The 20802-nt window shown below is 41.8% G+C and overlaps 3 protein-coding genes across 3 annotated transcripts; 2 read left to right on the top strand and 1 right to left on the bottom strand.

The window, feature by feature from the left end:
• Nucleotides 1–3617: 3617 nt before the first annotated feature.
• On the bottom strand, nt 3618–15246 carry LOC133292588 (uncharacterized). Its single transcript, XM_061491017.1, has 11 exons — nt 15067–15246; nt 8419–8547; nt 8050–8298; nt 7695–8007; nt 7244–7559; nt 7062–7132; nt 5926–6593; nt 5641–5772; nt 5409–5597; nt 4818–5050; nt 3618–3684 (listed from the first exon to the last, which is right to left on the bottom strand). Exons 1-11 carry the CDS (start codon nt 15244–15246, stop codon nt 3618–3620), a joined length of 2547 nt encoding a protein of 848 aa, XP_061347001.1.
• Nucleotides 15247–15266: 20 nt separating this feature from the next.
• Nucleotides 15267–17015, top strand: LOC133292587 (uncharacterized). The gene has a single exon (XM_061491015.1). It carries the CDS (start codon nt 15267–15269, stop codon nt 17013–17015), a length of 1749 nt encoding a protein of 582 aa, XP_061346999.1.
• Nucleotides 17016–17816: 801 nt separating this feature from the next.
• On the top strand, nt 17817–19568 carry LOC133292586 (uncharacterized). The gene is made up of 2 exons (XM_061491014.1): nt 17817–18277; nt 18368–19568. Exons 1-2 carry the CDS (start codon nt 17817–17819, stop codon nt 19566–19568), a joined length of 1662 nt encoding a protein of 553 aa, XP_061346998.1.
• Nucleotides 19569–20802: the final 1234 nt, after the last annotated feature.

Genomic DNA, 20802 nt, shown 5'->3' with positions numbered 1-20802 from the left:
ACACCCTTAGACACTAGAATGCAAGAGAGTTTATTCTCACAATTTTTGAGAAGTTCCAAGTGAGGGGGTGTTTTGTGTTGAAGGTCTCTGCATTTCATCTTACTGATCTGTTGAAAGTCATTGTAATGAGGTTAAGCAAGTCATAGTAAAAGATAGATTGCTGGGTTGTTAGATTGTATCTTGGAAAGTTGATCTGTCATATTTCAATCCAACCTCATAAATTTCATGTGTAAAGAATCTCAAGTCTTTCTCTGTTTTTAAAGTTATTGCTGAGGACATCAATATTCAAATCTGGGAATTATGATGAACCCTTAGTTCATCATGGTTTTTAGCAGGAATTAGGATCAAATTGTGTGATTAAATGATGAAAAACAAGGTTAATGTCCTAAGATGTCCTTAATTACAAGTTCAAGAGCTTTATTGGAAATTTGTATGATTCTTGTAGGAAAAGCAAGCTTGAAAGACAACTGGAGAAGGAAGAAGATTCTGGAGCTCAAGAGGAGAAAAATTGCCTAAGTGTTGAGCGCTAAAACGTCAACACTGAGCGTTTTAGCGCACTGTTACAGAAAGAGGCCAAAACTTGCTGGTGATGAGCGCTAAAACGTCCACACAGAGCGTTTTAGCGCGCTGCTACACTAAGAAGATGGAAAATTGCTGGTCTTGGGCGCTAAAACGGCCTGCAATATGCGTTTTAGCGCCCTAAAGTGGAAAAAGATTCTGGTCTTCACCGCTAAAACGTCCAAATCAAACATTTTAGTGTTGGAGTCAGTTAAAGTTAGTTGAGCATTCACCAAGTTTGGACGCTAAAACGGTCATTCCTTAACGTTTTAGCGTTGAAATCAGTTAAAAGCAGTTGAGCATACGTAAAGCATGGACGCTAAAACGGCCACTTATGGACGTTTTAGCGCCCACATCAGTTTTCTGTTTTTAATTGTAACACTATATAAGGCAAAACCTTGACACTTAGAGAAAGATCTTGGGGGATCTGAACTCTCTCTCTCTCTAAAACTCAGTCTGACTTCTCTCTAAATTCTCTTAGTTTTTGTATTAGGATTTCCTTGTAATAGTTGGAGATTGAAGACTTTCAACATGAAAATGAAGTTTGATTCTTCTTCTCTTATTTATTCCTTAGTTATGTCTGAGTAGAGTCTTTGTAGTCTGAATGCAATGGAACTCCATGATAATAATATGTTGATTTGATTAATATGATGAAGTATTTTCCATGTGCTGATTTGAGATTTTCTGAGTTAATTATTTCTATCAAAGAAGTAGTATAGAACAGGGATGTTTATATGACTTCTGTATTTGATAATCTCAACATCAGAATTCTAGTACTCAAGGGATTGATGCTAGAGTTCTGATGTAATCTTAAAACCTTAGTATTTCATGCATGTATTAAGAAAGAAATCACCAAGGGATTGGGGTTTCTGATTAATGTTTCTATCAAGGTAGTAAGGGATTACATCTTGATGATAAGTAAAAGGTTGATTAACATCACATGGAAAGGAATTCATCATATGATCAATTTTTATATGAGTTATCATGGAGGGAAGTTGTTTTCTGACTACTTGTTGTTTTTATTAATTCCTAATCCATATTTACTTTGTGTCAATTTACTCAAAATCAATTTTCTGGTGACAAATTATTCATGATTTTTACAAACTCTTATTTGATTCAAATTAGTTTTCTATGGTATATTGGTGTTTGAACACAATTCCTCGTGGGAACGATCTTTACTCGTCATTTTATTACTTGTACGACTAGTGCACTTGCTAAACGTCCAACAATCATCATAACATCAAGATCATATAACATCTATATGAATGTGAATGAATGCACATATACATCATACCATATACTCTCAAACAATACAACCATAATTCCCACCATCATGGTGGGGACACAAGAGAGAGGAGTCAACTAGAACTAGGAGCTTACCTCAGGGAGCTTAGCACAAGCCCACATTCCAATATAATACGTATGCTCCAACAAAATCCTCAAGTGCATGGTTCTCTAGGCACACCTAGAGTAGGAACCATTCACATCATTACTTACATATTAATTAATCAAGTCATATCCACGAAATAATCATTTAATGATTCCACTTTTCATACTCATATGCCAATAATATGCCCATTACAAGTCTAGACCAATTATTACATAATTACGTATTTTAGTGCAATATTACAAGCCACCTAAATCTTCAATTACTTACATAGCTTAGAATCGCATGCAAGGCTCACTTAGGTAACTTAGATTATTTTCAACTCATCCAAGACATATATACGATTATTATAAGTTACTAAGGGTTCCCATAAGCCCACTTAGCTTAAATATCATTTTTACGGTTTTTCTATAACTGTACGTGCTTCTGTTTTCTAGTCACTGAGTGCAACTCACATGTTATAAAATTCTCATCTTTTAGTATGTTAATCTAGACTCAATTAAATTTCCAACAAGGTATCACATGCCTCATATGGAGTTTTCTAGCTCCGGCTATCACCATTTGAAGTTGGACAAGCAAAGCTCTTTGCCACCTCCGAACAGAGCCCTAAACATCCTTTACCATTTCTGCGATTCTGCAAACTATACTACACCAATTTGTCTCAAAGTTTGATGCAGACAACTAGACAACTTTATATTTAATTTGACACATTATGAGCTTAATTTGAGTAAGAACAGAGGGAGAAACAATTCGTGAAAGTTCTAGCCATGTACAGCCCCTGCACATGGCCTCCCAGGGCAGTCCTCACACAAGCAAACTTACAGAATGATATGCATCTTCAATTGGTACCAAATTTTGACAACATGTAGCTACCATCTCAAGCTTCAAAATGATATAAGGCACAACCCTATATGACCTCTGTGAAGGGAGATATGCTCTCCTCAATTTCGCCTAAAAACTGGTTATTTAGCCCTAAATGTGTTTACTTAACAAACCTTAATTAGTTTTGATTATAAATCCTAATTCACTTTAATTTTTGGATTTTTCTATTATTAAGTCACTTTATGAAATCCCCTTAGTCACATTATGTCATGATATTTAAAGTTCACTAATTGCTTGATTAGTGCACCTAAACCCTACATAAGTCTAATTTTAGAGTTTAATCATTAATTAGTGTATTATGCATAATCCACTTCATTTAACCACTAAATTAATGTCCTAATTAGGTCTTAATATTAATTTTAACATAGTGACCCTATCTTAAGCATACATGGCCAAATTATTAGTGTGCTAATTGGGGTTTTTAAGCTTATTTCTTAATCCTTTCTTTAGCTAATTAATCCCTGCCATTAATTAATCCACTAATTCATCATTTTCTTATTTTTAACACAACTAAACCCTTATATACTTAAGGGGGGAGATTTGATATGATAGTGTCATTAGGGTTTAAATTCCATCCTTAAGCAATATTAGTGTTCTTAAGCTTAAAGGTTGCATTTTAACATTATCCTTGGTTCAACTCATGATTCTCCACACTTTCCAACATCAAGAACTCATTTTTATCAAATTACAACATCAATCCCATAAAGAAAGCATGTTGGCCAAATCATATAGGTGGGTGTGTGAGAGTTTTGGTCACCATTTTCCAAGTAACCATGCTTACTTCTTCAAGTTAGCTCCAAGGCTTCAAGCTTCCACTTTTCTCGAACAAAGATGCATCCTTTCCACCAAGAACCCACCTTTAACAAAGACTCAAAGTTAAAATTCAAGAACACAACTCAAAGGTGGGATTTTCAAGGAAAATATTCAAGAGACTTACACTAAAACTCAAGGAAACAAGCACCAAGGAGTGTTCTTCCAAGAGAACTCAAAATAACATCTCCATGGCATGAAAAAGCTCCAAAACCGCTGCTGTATGGGAAGGTTTCCACCATCAAAATTTGGCTTTTCAAAATAAAAATAGGATAGTCTTGAAGAGGATGATGAGGGGAACAACTTTGGTGAAGAGTGTTTTGGATTTTGATGAAGTTTAGGTGGTGGAATCTTAGAGAGAAGGTGGAGAAAATTTGAAAACCTCCAAGGTAGAGAGAGAGTGAAGTGGGCTGCTGATGGGAAGGGAAAGGGAAGGGTCTCCTTATGTTTTTAGGGTTTTTGCCATGTCATTAAGTGACTTTCTGTCATTTAGTGACACCCGGTGTAATTTTTCTCTGAACGGTTATCAAATTTCTAGTCGGAAACACACGAGACTCTAAATTTCAGTAAGTAACATTAATTTTGTCTAATTATCATATTCATAACTTAAAAATTTGATTAGTCGATCATAGATCCACTAACAGTTGTTTAATTGCACTATAGTCTTTACCAGTGTTCTTAACTGTACCCGGATTTCATAATCTTCTTAACTTTAACATTATTGGTCTAATTATGACTTGTTAGACATATATTGGTCTTTATTTCCATTTTCTCATCTTTTTCTCGTTCCGGGATTCTACCGGCTGCTTCTACAGCAATACAAAATACCTGGCAGAAGTGACTTTTCAAAAATACCCCAATATGGGTATCAGTCTTCAACAAATCATATCCTAATCTCATTAATGATGTTTATATCATTAGATTAGCTCTCTAACTATAATTTGCTAACTTGGAGGTTTTCTACTGACTGTTACTGCGTCAACAGTCAAAATTAACAGATGAAAATTCACCTGTGCAAAATACCCTCAATATGGGTATCAAAATTCTTAGAATTTCATTCTCATTCTATTTATGACCATAAGGTCCTCATTATAACCCTATAATTTAAAAGTCATGTAATTAGGGTTATTATATTCACCACACCTTTTAAAAAGATTTTGTCCTCAAAATCAGAACATACCTGATACCAAAGTCGGGATATCGCCAGAGAATATCATCCTCCTGCTCCCATGTGGCATCCTCAGGTGTCAATCCTTCCCATTGAATCTTTATCATGGGAATAACTCTATTTCGAAGCCGTTTCTCATCCCGAGCAAGAACCTTAGAAGGTCCAACAACGAACTTCAAATCGTTCTTAACCTCTATGTCATTAGGCTGTACAATGTGTGAATCATCATATATATCTCTGCGGAGCTGACTCACATGGAAGACGTCATGTAGATTCGCCAAGTTGGGAGGTAGAGCAAGTTGATACGCCACCGGTCCGACCCTCCTATTATCTGGTAGGGCCCAATGAACCGTGGACTCAACTTCCTCACTCCCAAGGCACGACCAACACCTGTGGTGGGTGATAATCGGATGAATACATGATCTCTTTCAGAGAACTCAATGGGTCTGTGCTTGGCATCATAGTAACTCTTCTAACGACTCTGGGCTTTCTTCAGCCTATCTCTGATCATCTCAATCTGCTCTATAGTCTCTTGGACCAAGTCTGGCCCCAATTGCTGTCATTCTGCAATCTCCTTCCAACAAGTAGGTGCTCTACACCTACGACCATACAGGCCTCATAAGGAGCCATGCCCAAACTGGCATGATAACTGTTGTTGTAAGAGAACTCAACCAGTGGCAGGTACTTGTCCCAAGCATTACCCTGCTCAAGCACACATGCTCTCAGCATGTCCTCTAGTGTCTGAATGGTTCTCTCTGTCTGACCATCTGTCTGTGGAGAAAGTTTTCTTGACTGGAATAAAGTGGGCAGATTTAGTCAATCTATCAACCACAACCCATATGGAATCAAATCCAGCCTGACTTCTCGGTAATCCAACAACGAAGTTCATGGATATACTCGTCCACTTCCACTCCAGAATATCTAATGGCTGTAACAAACCAGAAGGCTTCTGATGCTCAATTTTCACCTTCTGACAAATAAGACACTTATTCACAAATTGGGCTATATCTTTCTTCATCCCAGACCACCAAAAATTCCGTTTCAAATCTTAATACATCTTGGTTGCACCTGGGTGAATGGTGTACTTACCCATATGGCCCTTTGTTAACATTTCTTCTACCATTGGCCCATTTGGAACAATTAACCGATCTTTGTAGTATTTCACATTAGAAGCATCGGTAAACACAAAATCTTTCCCTTTTGTAATTTGAATCCCTTCGTCAAGCACTTGGATTGCTTTAACTCTCTCCATTAATGAATTTCGGACTTCAACTGTAGCCATGAAATATGAAGTCTCAAGTGGTGTCACAGAAATTCTCAAATCTCTGAACTTCTCAATCAATTCATACTCTGCAATCATCATGCTAGCCACACTCGTAGTCTTCCTTCTCAAAGCATCAGCCACCACATTGACCTTTCCAGGGTGATACTGAAGGTCAAACTCATAATCCTTCAGAAATTTCATCCATCTCCTTTGCCTCATATTAAGCTCTTTTTGATAGAACAAGTACTTCAAGCTTTTGTGGTCAATATAAACTGTGAAAGTAGCACCATACAAGAAGTGCCCCCATATCTTCAAGGTAAAAACCACAGCCGCTAACTCAATATCATAAGTATGGTAGTTCTCCTCATGTGGTCTCAACTGTCTAGAAGCATAGGCCACTACCTTTCGCTCCTGCATCAACACGCACCCTAATCCATACTTAGATGCATCACAATAGATCTCAAATCTCTTTTTCGGGTCAGGAAGAATCAAAACCGGTGCGGTAGTCAACTTATCTTTCAATTCTGGAAAACTCACATCACACGTAAGGGTCCATGCAAATGGCATCCCCTTTCGGGTCAACCTAGTCAATGGCAAGGCAATTCTGGAGAATCCATTAATAAACCACCTGTAGTATCCGGCTAAACCTAGAAAACTCCAGATTTCATTAACACTCTTTGGTCTCTCCTAATCCAGCACAACTTCAATTTTACTCGGATCAACAGCCCTCCTGCAGATGAAATGAGGTGTCGAAGAAACTGGATCTCATGCAACCAGAATTCACACTTGGAAGGTTTTGCATATAACTGATCCTCCCTCAAAATCTGTAAGACTATCTTCAAATGCTCTACATGCTCTTCTTTGTTCTTGGAGTAGATCATAACATCATCAATGAAGACCAATTTTTTTTATTTAAGTAAGGTTTGAAGATTCGGTTCATACTCATGAATACCGCTGGGACATTTGTAAGCCCAAATGGAATCACTAGATACTTATAGTGCTCATATCTATATCAGAAGCCGTCTTTGGAATATCTTCTGCTTTTACTTGGATCTGATGATATCTGGAACCAAGATCAATCTTCAAAAATAATGAAGCACCTTTAAGCTGGTCTAGCAAATCATCAATGCGAGGTAAAAAGTACTTGTTCTTCACAGTCACCTTGTTCAATTACCGGTAATCCATGCACAACCTCATAGTTTCATCCTTCTTCTTTAAAAAGATAATTGATGTTCCCCAAGGAGATACACTCCGTCTAATGAAATTCTTGTTGGACAGATCTTCAATTTGCTTCTTCAACTCTGCAAGCTCTACAGGTGACATCCGGTATGAAGCCAAAGAGATAAGCCCCACACCAGGCACTAAGTCAATGGAGAATTCAATCTTCCTTTCTGGTGGAAACTGTGGGATCTCTTTTGGAAATACATCCTCAAAGTCACATACAATCGGTATACTAGAATTTGGCTCCTTAGAGACACCAACCAATCCTCCTTACAACACTGATAAATATGGGGAGTTCTTCTTCTTATTCTTAGCAGAGAAATAATTCTTTCTGCTACAACAATCAATCATAACTCCATGTCTGACTAGCCAATCAATGCCTAGAATGATGTGCAGATTCATACCCTCAAGCACAATCAGATCAACCACATACTCCTTCTCTTTATAACTAAACTTGACTTCCTTACACATCAAAGAAATGGAAACCAAGTCTCTGGTGGCAGTCTTCACTACCATAGGAGGCGTAAATGCATACATAGGCAAGTTCAAACCATTTGCAATAAAACCCAAAATAAAGGAGTGGGTCGCTCCTGAGTCAAATAATGCATCAAAATCATGGCCATCCATCGAAATGGTACCTCGGATCAGATTTGGAGACGTCTCCGCTTCCTGCTGGGTGACATCATAAACTCGTGCAACTGAAGGTACTAGATGCTCCTAAATAGTAGTGCAAGTCAGAACAGCATGCATAGGAACAACCTGAATAGTCGCAACCTGTCCCCTTTTCCTGGGGCACTCTTTAGCAAAATGTGTTGCTTGACCATAATTGTAGCATACATTCTGCCCAATCCGGCAGACACCATAATGAGGCCTCCCGTACTTAGCACAAGTAGGAGTATTCCCATTCTCATCTCTTCCATTTTCCTTCTTAAAGTTCTCATTTCTTTTAGACTTGTTTCCGTTCTGCTTCACTTGTAAGCCCTTGCTCTTCCCGTTCCAGGGAGTAGTCTTCCCATGGAGAATCTTACCTATAGTATCCTTGCCTCAGGTCCTATAATACTCTTGTATGTCCTATAGTGGTGATGGTGGTGGTGGAGGTAGTGGAGGTGGTGGAGGTCCTGCTCGAACCTCAGCCAATAATAGTCTCATCATCTCCACGTTCGCCAATCTGTTCTGAGCCATAAGATCCTCACTGGTCTTCCTCATGTACTCTTTCTCTCTCTTTATGGCCTCAGCCAACCTCTGTGGATCAGCTTCCTGGCAGTATTCAAGGTTTGCTGAAGAGCTGCTAGAGCAGCTTCTACGGGATCCGGTGATGGATCCTCCACTACCCTACGGGTTCTTCTTTGAGGAGCCATGATTACTACACATAACTACACCCGGAATGAGTTAGCTACGCTCATACAGGAGATGACATGTGCATTATAAAAGCACTCAAAGAAACACTCTATAGCTAGTTAACACTTAAGCAATAAATCAGTGAACGTCCTGGTGAAACTGCTCCGATACCATAAATGTAACACCCTGTAGTACTCCGGTTGTTAACATACAATATATTTAGCATACACAGCGGAAGACTTTATTTTAAAAGAATAATAAAACGTCTTACAAAAATACGAGTAAACTTTTTCCAAAATATTTCTAAAACATTTGCAAAGCGTTCATCTGATATATTGCATTAGCGTAACGTTATCGTCTAAGTCTACTAATTAAAACCATTGGCCATCACTAGTGGCCGTTGATCATCAGAATATGACTTCAAGTGTCATTCCTGACGGAGTCTCACAGACAGCATAACGGCTGTGTTTTGGATAACTGGGAACTTATTCCCACACATACACACCTGATAGATACAATAAATTAAACAAATAGCTTGCAAGTCCCACATGGACAGCAATCCCCTCAACGGGTCAATAAAAACAATACGGCTCCATTTTAGGAATTTAATTAAGTAATTATGAGATTAATGAAATAATTCCATAATTGACCCTAATAGTTATGATAAGGCTTAAATAATTATGGTAAGTGCTTTATATTGTTGAAAGTCGCTTTTCTGACGAAAAGTGCAGATACTGGTTCTCCCTCACGGTATAAATGCGTACCGATGAAGTATCCCACAAAATTATGAAAAGTATGTATATGTCACTAGAAAAATATATAGGACTATCATAACGAGTTTCAAGTCAAAATAATGAGAACTGGTGTCAGAACTGATACTGGCTATGTAAAAGTGCGTACTGAAAAAGTGCTGCGAAAAATAAAATAAAAATATGACAAATCCTAGAAAAATAGCTAGGTTCAGAATCCTAAGTTTGAGATTAAAATACTAAGCGTAGCTATTAGTGTTAATACAGTGTGCTTAAACTTAAACCGACTATATATATACTCTTTTTGCACACAACCCTAGGCCATCATCAGCCTCTCTACGTGGGTTCTGAGTGTGACCTGCTGCCCTATCCTTCTCCACCATTTCTTGACCTTCCAAGTAGCACTTCTTCATACTTTCTTCACCAAAACTCCATAACTAAGTGTGATCAAGCATTGTGTGGGAGGAAGAGGAAGTCTTGAGGGTGTGAGTAGGTTGTGTTTTCTGAGTTTGGGGCATGCCACATGGTTGAGTGTTATGAGGCCATTTTTCCTTGCTTATGTGGCTTCAAGAAGCCAACTTTGAAGAGAAAGGACCATTGTGGTGTGCCATTTTCGTGCACCTTCAAAGTCAGAACCTTTGGAGCTGATTGGTGAGCTTCAAGTGTGTGTTGAACTTCTGTAATGATTATCTAAGTCAGAATCTAAGTGATTAAGGGCTTATGGCTTTGTGAGAAGCCTAAAGACATGAAACGTAAAGGAAAGCGTTGTCTTATGTTATATGCTTGTAAAGTATGATTGTTGATATGATTGCTGGTCTAAAACAGATTGTGATTCTGTTGTTTGTGGACTTTGAGCTGGTTGGACACTTGTTTGGATAGTTAGCTTGCAAGGTACGCTTTCGTGTCCTCGGTTTAACCATTGTTGGTTCCACCATACCCCATAGGGGGATGATTTATATGCATAATGTGTTTTCATGTACTGATTTTGAGATACTGTTGAGCTATTATTGTGCAACTGCTTATAATATGCATGTGTTGTTCAACCTAGACGGTAAGCCTGTGTATGTATGAGACATGCCATAGGGTGATTCTGTGGGTGGGTGTAAGTAGTGACTTGCACTGAATGTAGGCAATAGACGTATTTAAGTCGTGCATTTCTCTTTATCCTGTTTCGTATTTTGTCTTAATATTATTGTTAATATATTCTATGAGTAACTGGATAAACCCCTTGGAATAAAATAGGTATCTCTTGAGTATCTGTGATAAGATCACGATCATGAGGATTTAAGGATACCAGATATTTATTCCTAATTTTATGTTCCTAGTCCAGAGACACTGAGAATTAGTAATCTCGGGTAAGACTAGCACGACTTATCTACTTGTATTCGGATACAAGGTAAAGACATCATGAGCTACAGATATGGAGATGTCGTAGCTAAAGTCGTGGGTGGCCCTATAAGGGTATAGCTTGCACTGAACAGACCCACAAAGAGACTCTATGAGGAAATCTTACAAAAGTATCATTAGAGCAGTATCTTAATATTTGGGTATGTCTTTCCTTAGACCATAAGTTGTCACCTAGACTGTGTTCTAGAAGACATGTTTTGATTGTATACCTCGTCTGCCTGAAACATGGAGACTCACAGGTATACTTTTGAGCATGTCCTGAAATAGCACAGGCCTAGGGTGATAAGCTAAAGGAATTCGTCAAATCTCTGTAAGGGATTAGGTTATCTGTAAACCGGAGAAATCGAGATGACATTTACAGGACTCGAGAATCTATGCATAGTAAAAGAGATCATTAGATGATCTGCCTTTAGAGTCAGTAAATTGAAGATTCCCTATTTCGAATTAAAGCTTACCCTAAACCGCAAGGGATGATATATTTCCTCACCCTAGGTTTAAAGGGAAGGTAACCGAGACGAAAGGAAATACATACGGTAACCAAATATATGTAATAGGATGATCATGTCATTAACCTAACTAGCTCTGGGGCAACAAAGCATTGCTAGTGCTCTGTGTTTTCATTAAATGGGTTGTGGGCTTGTTGGGCCCAAGCTCATTTATGTAAGTGGCTATGTTGGGCCTAATGGGTCACACACTAACACCTTATTGTCTTGATGAATATAGCATTAAAGGTATTGGGCCTAATAAAGGTTGTTAGCCCAAGAAGAAGTTTGGAAGCCCACCTAAGAGGGAAAGGGCACATGGTACATGTAATGGGCTTGGATAGTCCAAGACATTATTAATTAATTTAATTAGTTAAATTAATTATCAAATATTTAAATTTAGAATTTAAATTTTGAATTTGAATTTTGAATTTAAATGTTTGAACGTTTGAATTTAAATGTATGAATTCAAATTTGAATTGGCTATGAAAAGTTGTTTCATAACAAAAGGATAAGATAAGATCTTGTTGGAACAAATCCCAAGTATCAAGAGGAGATCTTTGGGCATCATCCAAGGCTGATTTGGGGCGCTGATTTTGGGGTCTTATGATGGTCATATGATCAACCAAATAGGCTCCAATCAGATTTGGTTGGTTCAGAGAATAAGTGAGTGAGTTGGTTCAAATTTGAATGCAACTACTCAATGTATTTGGACTCTTTTTGGGCTGAATAAGGGCGCACCATATAGCTGGCCATATGATGGTTATTAAGTCAGATTTTTGACTAGGTATATACTTAGTCTCATGAGGATATGATAGGAGGTTGTTGGCTAGATTTGAATTGCAACAACTCCACTTATTCCTCCACCATTTAGCGCTACATAGGTCAGACTTTTGGGAGAAAAATCTGATTCAATTCAATCATTCTCTCATCTCCAAGTGTGCTTCCTTTTGTGAGGTTCTCTTTAGGGTTTTTTGAAAATTACCTAGCCTTTTCTCATAGTGTTCCATGCGCCACTTTTGTGATTTTTCATGCTGAAAATTCACTCATTTAAACACATTAACCTTGCCTCATTCTTCTCCTATTAGGACACCTAAAGTTCCTTCCTTGTGGTGTTCGTTTGGTGGCTTTTCAAGAAGGGTTTTTGCATCTTGACGTAAGGTGGTGTGGATCAACGTTAGAGGGTTTGAACATTCAAATCTAACACTGATCATCTTGGAGTTTTGAATCACGAACAAAGGTATCATCACGTCCTAGAGTACGTATCTTTATTTGCATGTGTGTTTCCGCTCTTGAAAAATTTTGTTTTCATCCTCACATGCCTACGGCCTTCAAAGCCATTTTCTTTCAACCATCACACTTTGTAGCAAGGACCGAGACAAGTACAAGTCAAAACTTTAACATATTCTCGTGTACCAAAATGTGTCACCCAATTTGTACTAAGGATGTGCACAACTTTCCGAAAATGGTTATTATTTTTTAATTTTTATTACAGAGAATGTAAATGGATAGAAAACTTGTTTGGTAAAATCGATTTATTTTTTTATTCCCGAGATGAACCGGTTTAATTTTTGTGCTGAGGAATAAAAAAAAAGAATAAGAAAATTCTAATTTTTATTCTCAGGCATAAAATGAAAAACACTTATCTCTCTCAATCACACTTCACCACTACCATCATCACCACCATCATCATCCTGACACGACCACTGCCACCATCGTCACTGCTCTTGTCACCACCACCACCACCACGATGTCACCGCCACCATCACTACGACCTCCACACATTTCCACCATCACTACCACCATGCCACCGTCACCACCACCACCACCGCTACCATCACTGTCACCATCATCATCACCACCATAGCCACCATCGCCATCACCACGCCATGCCACCACCACCGCCACCGCTACCACCAATGCCACCAACTATCACCACAATCATTGCAGTCATTGTCGTCACCACCACCACCATGTCATCATCACCACCATTATCACCATCACGCCACCGCCACTACCACATCATATGGAAAGGAAAGTGATGATCCAAAAAAATTTCATGCTTAATAGAAAATATTTTTTATTATATTATTTGTTGTGTTATCAAACGCAATTTTCATTATCAGAATAAAAATAGAACAAGTTATTAAATATATTTTTTTTTCTCGAAAATTGTTCTAAGACAAAAATATAAAAGAATTGTTTCTTTTAAAAATCAGTGTCAGGAAACAAAATGATTGTCATGCACACCCTTAAAAAAATGTGTCACACAATTACCCAATCATATTACTTTTAGATGCATTTATTATTTGCAAATTAGCTTAATCAATGCGCTGTTTTACACAAATTACAAATTTGATTCATAGATTTGTCCCCTATGACCAAAGTGACAAAAGGAAAGAGTGAAAACAATAATAATGGCATGCAAAAGGAAAAGAACCGAAAGAACTGCTTGCTGGTGTTGTGAGACTTGCGATAAATTTTCTAATGATTTCCAACATAAATATGACACATCTCAATCATATGATGATGACATATGTCACATTTGTGGGACCTTTTCCGGATGGCCCAAACGCTGAAGCGACCCAGCTGTTCAGGCTTAATCCTTAGCCCCAACCCGCGTCAGCCCTAAGGGCTGACGTGGACCCTCACATCCTTCAACCTTGCAGCACGTCCAAGGGATACACCGAAATGTCCCATCTTGGGACGCTAACCACCAAAGGAAACCTCCACAGGCACCACAAAGGGAAACTGCCCCTTTGCCCAGTGCTGACAACGCCAGATGCAGAAGGCGCAGCGCTGCCACAATGGCAGCGCCAACCACGCCCAACACTGCCATCATGGGAGTATATCCCAAGGAGGGTTGACCCCCTCCTCACCAACCCACAAATCTTCCTTATAAATAGCCCTCATGGGCACAGCTTAAGAGCTATCTTATGTATCGTTATACTGCCCATTTACTTTGAGTCATATTGTCATCTCCACTTACCTATTGCTGATTATCTTGCTATTGCTTGGCATAATACCTCTTAGCCTGGTCTGTACCTAAGCTAAGGGTATCTCCCATACAGTGACTCATCCCTAAAGGGAACATAGTAGGCTTATAGATCCCAACGGTACATTGGCGCCGTCTGTGGAAAACTATAAACTTCTATTCCCATTCTCTTACCAACGATCCATCTGACGAATTTTTTCCATTTTACTACCAAACAACCGCCGGACGCCTTTTGCAACTGAACATGGTTGTCACCACCAGGAGAGCAGAACAAGCCAGGGCAACGACGCCAGAAGGCCACGTACAAACAGTACACTCAAACTCCCTGCCATCCATGCATTCAGCTCCAGCTGAGCGAGCCGCGTGAGAGGCCTTTCCTCATGTGCTACAGTCTGTCGGTCCGCAGTTGCCAACATCTGGCGCTAGGATAGCCCAGCAGAATCATCGTGTAGCCATGCGTGAAATGCAGGGGGAAAACTTGGTCCAGAACCAACCACCACCCCAAGGGTTCATTTCGGCCGCGGGAGAGGCCCTTCCTCATGTGCTACAGTTCGTCGGTCCGCGGTTGCCAACGTCTGGTGTTAGGATAGCCCAGCAGAATCATCGTGTAGCCATGCGTGAAATGCGGGGGGAAAACTTGGTCCAGAACCAACCACCACCCCCAGGGGCTCATTTCGGAATGCCATTTCCCACAGCTGCTCCACAAGCTGTCCACCTCGCCCACCATCCACTACCGGCCAAAAGTCAGCCCGTAGCAATGTACAACGACCATAGAGTTCCTGTGGTCGTCTCATACCCCCTAGACCATACACGCATAACATGGCTGCCCCATTCCAACAACCCTACCAGACTGGCTTCCCATTCTATGGATACGCCATGCAACCCCATAATATAGCCGTTCCTCAACCTTAGGCATCTTGTCTGAATCCTGATCGGCAACCTTTTGGCGCTCAACAAGCTTTTCACCAAGCCCCAGCCCTCTCATACTCGGTAGAAGCCCCGCAAATGCCTCATCCACAACCAGACCAACATGTACACATTCCCAATATCAGGCTAACGCCTGCTCACACGTTAGGGCGTAACAAACATTTGACTGACAGTTTGAGGCTGACCCCCATACCCCTCGGATTCAAGGGCCCTTCTAACATCGCCACGTATGTTGGCGACGCCGATCCTTTTGAGTGGATCCAGAAATTCGAAGAAGCTATGACACTCCAAGGCGAAACAGACCTTCTCATGTGCAGGACTTTCCCAACACTTTTGGGAGGGAGAGCGCTGACATGGTACACCACCCTACCAACTGGCAGCATCGCGTCCTGGGATGATCTAGCAAGCAAGTTCCAGTCCCATTTTGTAACTAGCCGCCATGTGCCAAAGTCCGTCCATTCCCTTGAGAAGATTCGACAACAATCGGGCGAGTCCCTTAGATCCTTTCTTGACCGTTTTGATAAAGAGGCCCTACAAGTGCAAGGCCTAGACCCAAAGGTGCAGGTACATATACTCCTGTCAGGCTTACGACAAGGAGAGTTCGCGTCTGAACTTGCTCGTCATGAGATTACTGACTTAGAAGAAGTCAGGGAAAAAGCACAAGAATTCATGAGAATTGAAGAATACAAAGGGAGCCGAGCTGGTGACTCCCACAATCAAGAAAGGACGGTCAGTAAGGGAAAGAACCACACTGATGAAAGTAGAAAGGGTTACCAAACATCCACTCGTTCCACTCGCCCTTCAGAACGCCGGTCACACAGTGTCCTACAAATCGAATACAAAGAGGAACCCAAGAGTAACCAACGGCCCCCGCAGCCAACCCGAGAAGCCGCATCATATTGCAAATTTCACCGCAGCAACGGTCACAGCACGGAGGAATGCAGGCGCCTCAAGGATGAGATTGACGAACTCATCAAAGGTAGTACTCAAAGGCGTGGAGGAGATAGTGCACGTTCTTCAGGAAATGGAAGGAGACACCGTGATCGTAGCAATTCCCCAGATAGGAGGAGGACCAGTCAGTCCAACACTCGATCTCACCGCGAACGAGACAACAGAAAAGATTCGCCACAAAGAGCCAGAGCCCAAGCAAGCCCAAGCTGCGGAGGAAGGCGCGAGGAAGAAGAAGAAGACTCTGCTGTCATCAAACATGGAGTGATCAACATGATCTCTGGCGGATTGAGCGGAGGAGGAGAAACGTCGAACGCCAGAAAGAAGCACTTAAAACAATGCTTGGCGGTTGCAGGCAAAGTGATCAGCAAAGTAAAAGACGAGCATGGTACAGCCAGGCCCAACATCGTTTGGGATAGCAGCGATTTGGGCGACGTTCTCCCAGGACATGACGACCCGCTCGTCATTCAAGCAATAATTGCCAACTTTGGCATTAACTTCGTATTTGTTGATCACGGAAGTTCCGCCGATATCTTATTCTTACCATGTTTTAAGGCGTTAGGATTTACGGTTAATGATTTAACTCCTGTCGCAGGTGAACTCTCAGGTTTCAATGCTACCACAACCAAGCCACTGGGAGTGATAAACTTACGACTCTCCCTTGGAACGCCGCCAGCGTCGCGGTCTGCAGACATCCAGTTCCTGGTGCTCGACACGCCATCAGCTTACAACGCCATTCTTGGCAGAAGGATGTTCGCCGCCTTTGAGGCGAGCGTCTCACACCCTCATTTGGTGATGAAGTTCATAGCAAGAGATAATAAAGTCGCCACAGTGCGAGGAGATCAAATAGTAGTCGGAGCTGCTACAACATATCCTTGAGACCAATGACCAAAGTTACCTTCAAAGGAGAGATGGCACCCCAACAGAAGCCAACCCCGCCTGCAGAAAAAAGTCCCGGCAAGATGGGGAAAGAAAACAACCAGTGCTTCTTGGTAGAATTCGACGCCAGAGACGACCCAAGAGTGGAGCATGCCAGGCCCACGCCAGATGGAGCATTGGAAACCGTTGGATATGCCAGGTATTGACCCCAAAGTATGCTACCACCGTTTGTCGGTGGATCCTAAAGCAAAGCCAGTTTCACAGAAGAAGAGAAAGTTTGGCTTTGATCGCCAGAAAGTCATTGATGAGGAAGTTAAGAGACTCCATGACGCCAGGTTCATCAGGGAAATCAAGTACACAACTTGGTTGTCCAATCAAGTATTAGTAAAAAAGCTGAGTGGCGCGTGGAGAATGTGCGTCGACTACACCGACCTCAACAAGGTCTGCCCTAAAGATGCCTATCATTTCCCTAGCATCGACCAGTTGGTCGATAATGCATCAGGTTTCAAAATGCTATCTTTCATGGACGCATATTCTGGCTATAATCAAATTCCGTTACTGGAGGAAGACCAAGACAAAACGGCGCTCATCACCCAGAACGCCAACTACTGTTATATGATGATGCCTTTCAGATTGAAGAACGCGGGCGCCACGTATCAAAGGATGATGAACGAAGTTTTCAGAGATCTGATCGGTAATTGCATAGAAGTCTATATTGACGACATGATCGCCAAATCAAGAACGCTTGACCAACACTTGTAAAATCTCCAAGGCGTCTTCGGAAGGTTGAGAAAGTTTAACATGCGCCTTAACCCCAGCAAGTGCGCTTTCGGTGTTCCTGCAGGCAAATTCCTAGACTTCATGCTTACAGAGCGAGGTATAGAGGTTAACCCAGACAAATGCAAGCCAGTCATTGAAATGCGAAGCCCGCAAACAATCAAAGAGGTTCAACAAATGACTGGAAGGTTAGTAGCTCTCACCCGTTTTCTGGCAAATTCAGAACATAAATCTCTTCCTCTTTTTGGTTTGCTTAAAAAAGGGACCACCTTCCGGTGGTCGGAAAAATGTGAGAACGCCTTCCAGGAGTTCAAAAGGGCTCTCTCTTGCCAACCAGTACTCGCCAAACCAGACCATGGAGAGATGTTGTATTTGTACCTCGCCGTAGGTACTGAGGCGATCAATGCAACCCTAGTCAAAGAATCGAAAGAAAGACAAAAGCCTGTCTACTTTATCAACAACGTCTTACAAGGAGCTGAGCTTAGGTACCAATAAGTTGAAAAGGTTGCCTTGACACTTATCTTTGCCGCAAGGCGGTTAAGACCCTATTTCTAGTGTCATCCAATCACTGTCAGGACAAATCAGCCAATCCGCCAAGTTTTGCATAAGCCAGACCTAGCTGGAAGAATGATGTCTTGGGCGATAGAACTGTCAGAATACCAAATTGTCTACGAGCCAAGAACCGCTATTAAGGCTCAAGCCCTAGCAGATTTCATCGCCGAAATGACGCAAAGCCCTTCTTCTGAGAATCTGTCAGCAGAAACACCTTCATCTGGATTTTGGAAACTATATGTCGACGGCTCATCAAGCGCCAAAGGATCAGGCGCTAGAATGATAGTAGAAAATCCGGAAGGCGTGGCTGTTGAACATTCCTTGTCTTTTGAATTCAACGCCACAAATAACCAGGCTGAATATGAGGCCATGATAGCTGGCCTGCTCCAAGCAAAAGAAATGGGTGCCAGACGTGTCAAAGTCTTCAGTGACTCCCAGTTAGTAACCTTTCAGATCTCCAGCGAGTACCAAACCAAAGGACCGTTAATGTGCAGATACCTAGAGAAGGTCAAAGAATTGATTGGAAGTTTCGAAGACGTGAAAGTGGAGCATATCAGGCGTGCAAAAAATACCCGGGCGGATATTCTCGCCAAGTTAGCAAGCACAAAAAGCCCAGGGAACAACCGATCAGTAATCCAGCATAACATGCCAAGCCCATGCATCGTGATGAGCATTTCAAATTCGCCAGATGAGGCCGCCAAAGAAACCTGTACAACGCCCATTATCAATTACTTGGCCGAAGGAATTCTGCCCAGTGACGAGAAAGAAGTTCAAAAAATAGTGCGACAAAGCGCGCATTTCGGCCTAGTGCAAGGGCGGTTATACAAGCATGGACTCTCAACCCCACTCCTAAAATGTTTGAATCCCAATGACGTTCAATACGTGATAGAAGAAATCCATGAAGGAATTAACGGCCATCACATGGGAGGTCACTCGCTGGTAAAGAAAGCACTGAGAGCAGGGTTTTACTGGCAAACCATGGAGCGTGATGCCCATGAGCACGTCAAGAACTGCGAAAAGTGCCAGAGATTCGCTGATGTACACAGAGCACCACCAGAAGAGTTGACGTCAATCACCTCGCCATGGCCTTTCTACAAATGGGGAATTGACATCTTGGGTCCTTTCCCCATGGCGCCGGGACGAGTCCAATGGTTGATTGTCGCCATTGACTACTTTACCAAATGGGTAGAGGCGGAACCCTTAGCCACAATTACGTCTGAGTAGCCTACAGATCCGACACCATTTTGCCGCAGTGGAACACCCTCAGTCCAACGGTTTAGTGGAGTCGACCAACAAAATGTTGGGAAAAAGAATCAAGAAGAGGTTGGAAGCACACAAAGGAGCGTGGTTAGATAACCTTGACAACGTCCTGTGGGGATATAGGACAACCGCCCAGTCATCCACCAGGGAAACGCCTTTCAAGCTTACCTATGGTGCCGATGCCATGATCCCTGTTGAAATAGGCGAACCCTCCTGGCGACGAGAACACGTCACTGAGGTCGCCAACACCCAACATTTGAAGGAAGCACTGGACTTGCTGGACGAACTAAGAGGGTATGCCGCCCAAAATGATCGCCAGACAAAAGAAAGATCAGCCACTTATTACAACAAGAAGGTCATCCCTCGAAATTAAAACAATCGCCAGGTCACTAATTCTCTGTCAAAGTTAATTGATCAACTAACGGGACGGTTCTCACCCCCGCCACAGTTGGACTGAGATGGTTCTCACCCCCAGCCAACGCTCAACTAACGGGACGGTTCTCACCCCCGCCACAGTTGGACTGGGATGGTTCTCACCCCCAGCCAACGCCCAACTAACGGGACGGTTCTCACCCCCACCTCAGTTGGACTGGGATAGTTCTCACCCCTGCCATAGCTGGACTGGGATGGTTCTCACCCCCAGCCAACGCCTAGTTAACTTACGAAAGGAAAGTCATTAATATGTTTAAAAAGTAAGACCAAAGCAGGGAAGGAAAGGAAATTCATTAACTTTTTTAAAGGTCAACTACAAGCCCGCGGATGACATGCCAACCACGGACAAAAAGCGAAGAAAAAACTAGGAGCCTAAGTCTGTATATTTGCTGTAATCGTCTCAGCATCTTGCGCCTGATCGGTAACGCCCTTCTCAACAGCTTGAGCATCCACCGCCTGCTCCAACACGACCGACCCAGTAACACCACCTTCACTTGCTATACCAGGATCAACCAAAGTCTCAGTAACAGGTTCAGTCGGACCGCCACGCCCAGTATCGCCCTCCTCGTGATCATCATCACTATTAGCATTAGTGGTTGGAAGCATTCCCCGCGCACCTTCATCGTCGTCAGTTTCAGGCGCCGCCTCGACCACCCTGATGGCGTCACCCTCAAGACGTTGGATAATCTTGCCATCCTCCACCTCATAATCAGGAGTGAAACCAGTCAAGTCGACGCCAGGATACCTAACGGAAACTTGTTAAAGG

Source organism: Gastrolobium bilobum, unplaced genomic scaffold (genome assembly GCF_033153095.1).
Source record: "Gastrolobium bilobum isolate Gb01-03AN ecotype WA unplaced genomic scaffold, APGP_CSIRO_Gbil_v1 utg25181, whole genome shotgun sequence".
NCBI lineage: Eukaryota > Viridiplantae > Streptophyta > Magnoliopsida > Fabales > Fabaceae > Gastrolobium > Gastrolobium bilobum.
This window is presented reverse-complemented; position numbering and strand designations above follow the sequence as displayed.

What these genes read in the sequence shown, in the direction of transcription:
- LOC133292586 (XM_061491014.1), top strand. Translation starts at nt 17,817, where the DNA reads ATGCGCCTTAACCCCAGCAAGTGCGCTTTCGGTGTTCCTGCAGGCAAA. An exon ending in TTACAAGGAGCTGAGCTTAG is followed by an intron (nt 18,278 to 18,367) that starts GTACCAATAAGT and finishes AATCACTGTCAG; the next exon opens with GACAAATCAGCCAATCCGCC.
- LOC133292588 (XM_061491017.1), bottom strand. Translation starts at nt 15,246, where the DNA reads ATGAGAGGGCTGGGGCTTGGTGAAAAGCTTGTTGAGCGCCAAAAGGTT. An exon ending in GACAGGTTGCGACTATTCAG is followed by an intron (nt 8,008 to 8,049) that starts GTTGTTCCTATG and finishes ACTACTATTTAG; the next exon opens with GAGCATCTAGTACCTTCAGT. An exon ending in TATCCCGACTTTGGTATCAG is followed by an intron (nt 3,685 to 4,817) that starts GTATGTTCTGAT and finishes TCTTTGTTAAAG; the next exon opens with GTGGGTTCTTGGTGGAAAGG.
- LOC133292587 (XM_061491015.1), top strand. Translation starts at nt 15,267, where the DNA reads ATGCCTCATCCACAACCAGACCAACATGTACACATTCCCAATATCAGG.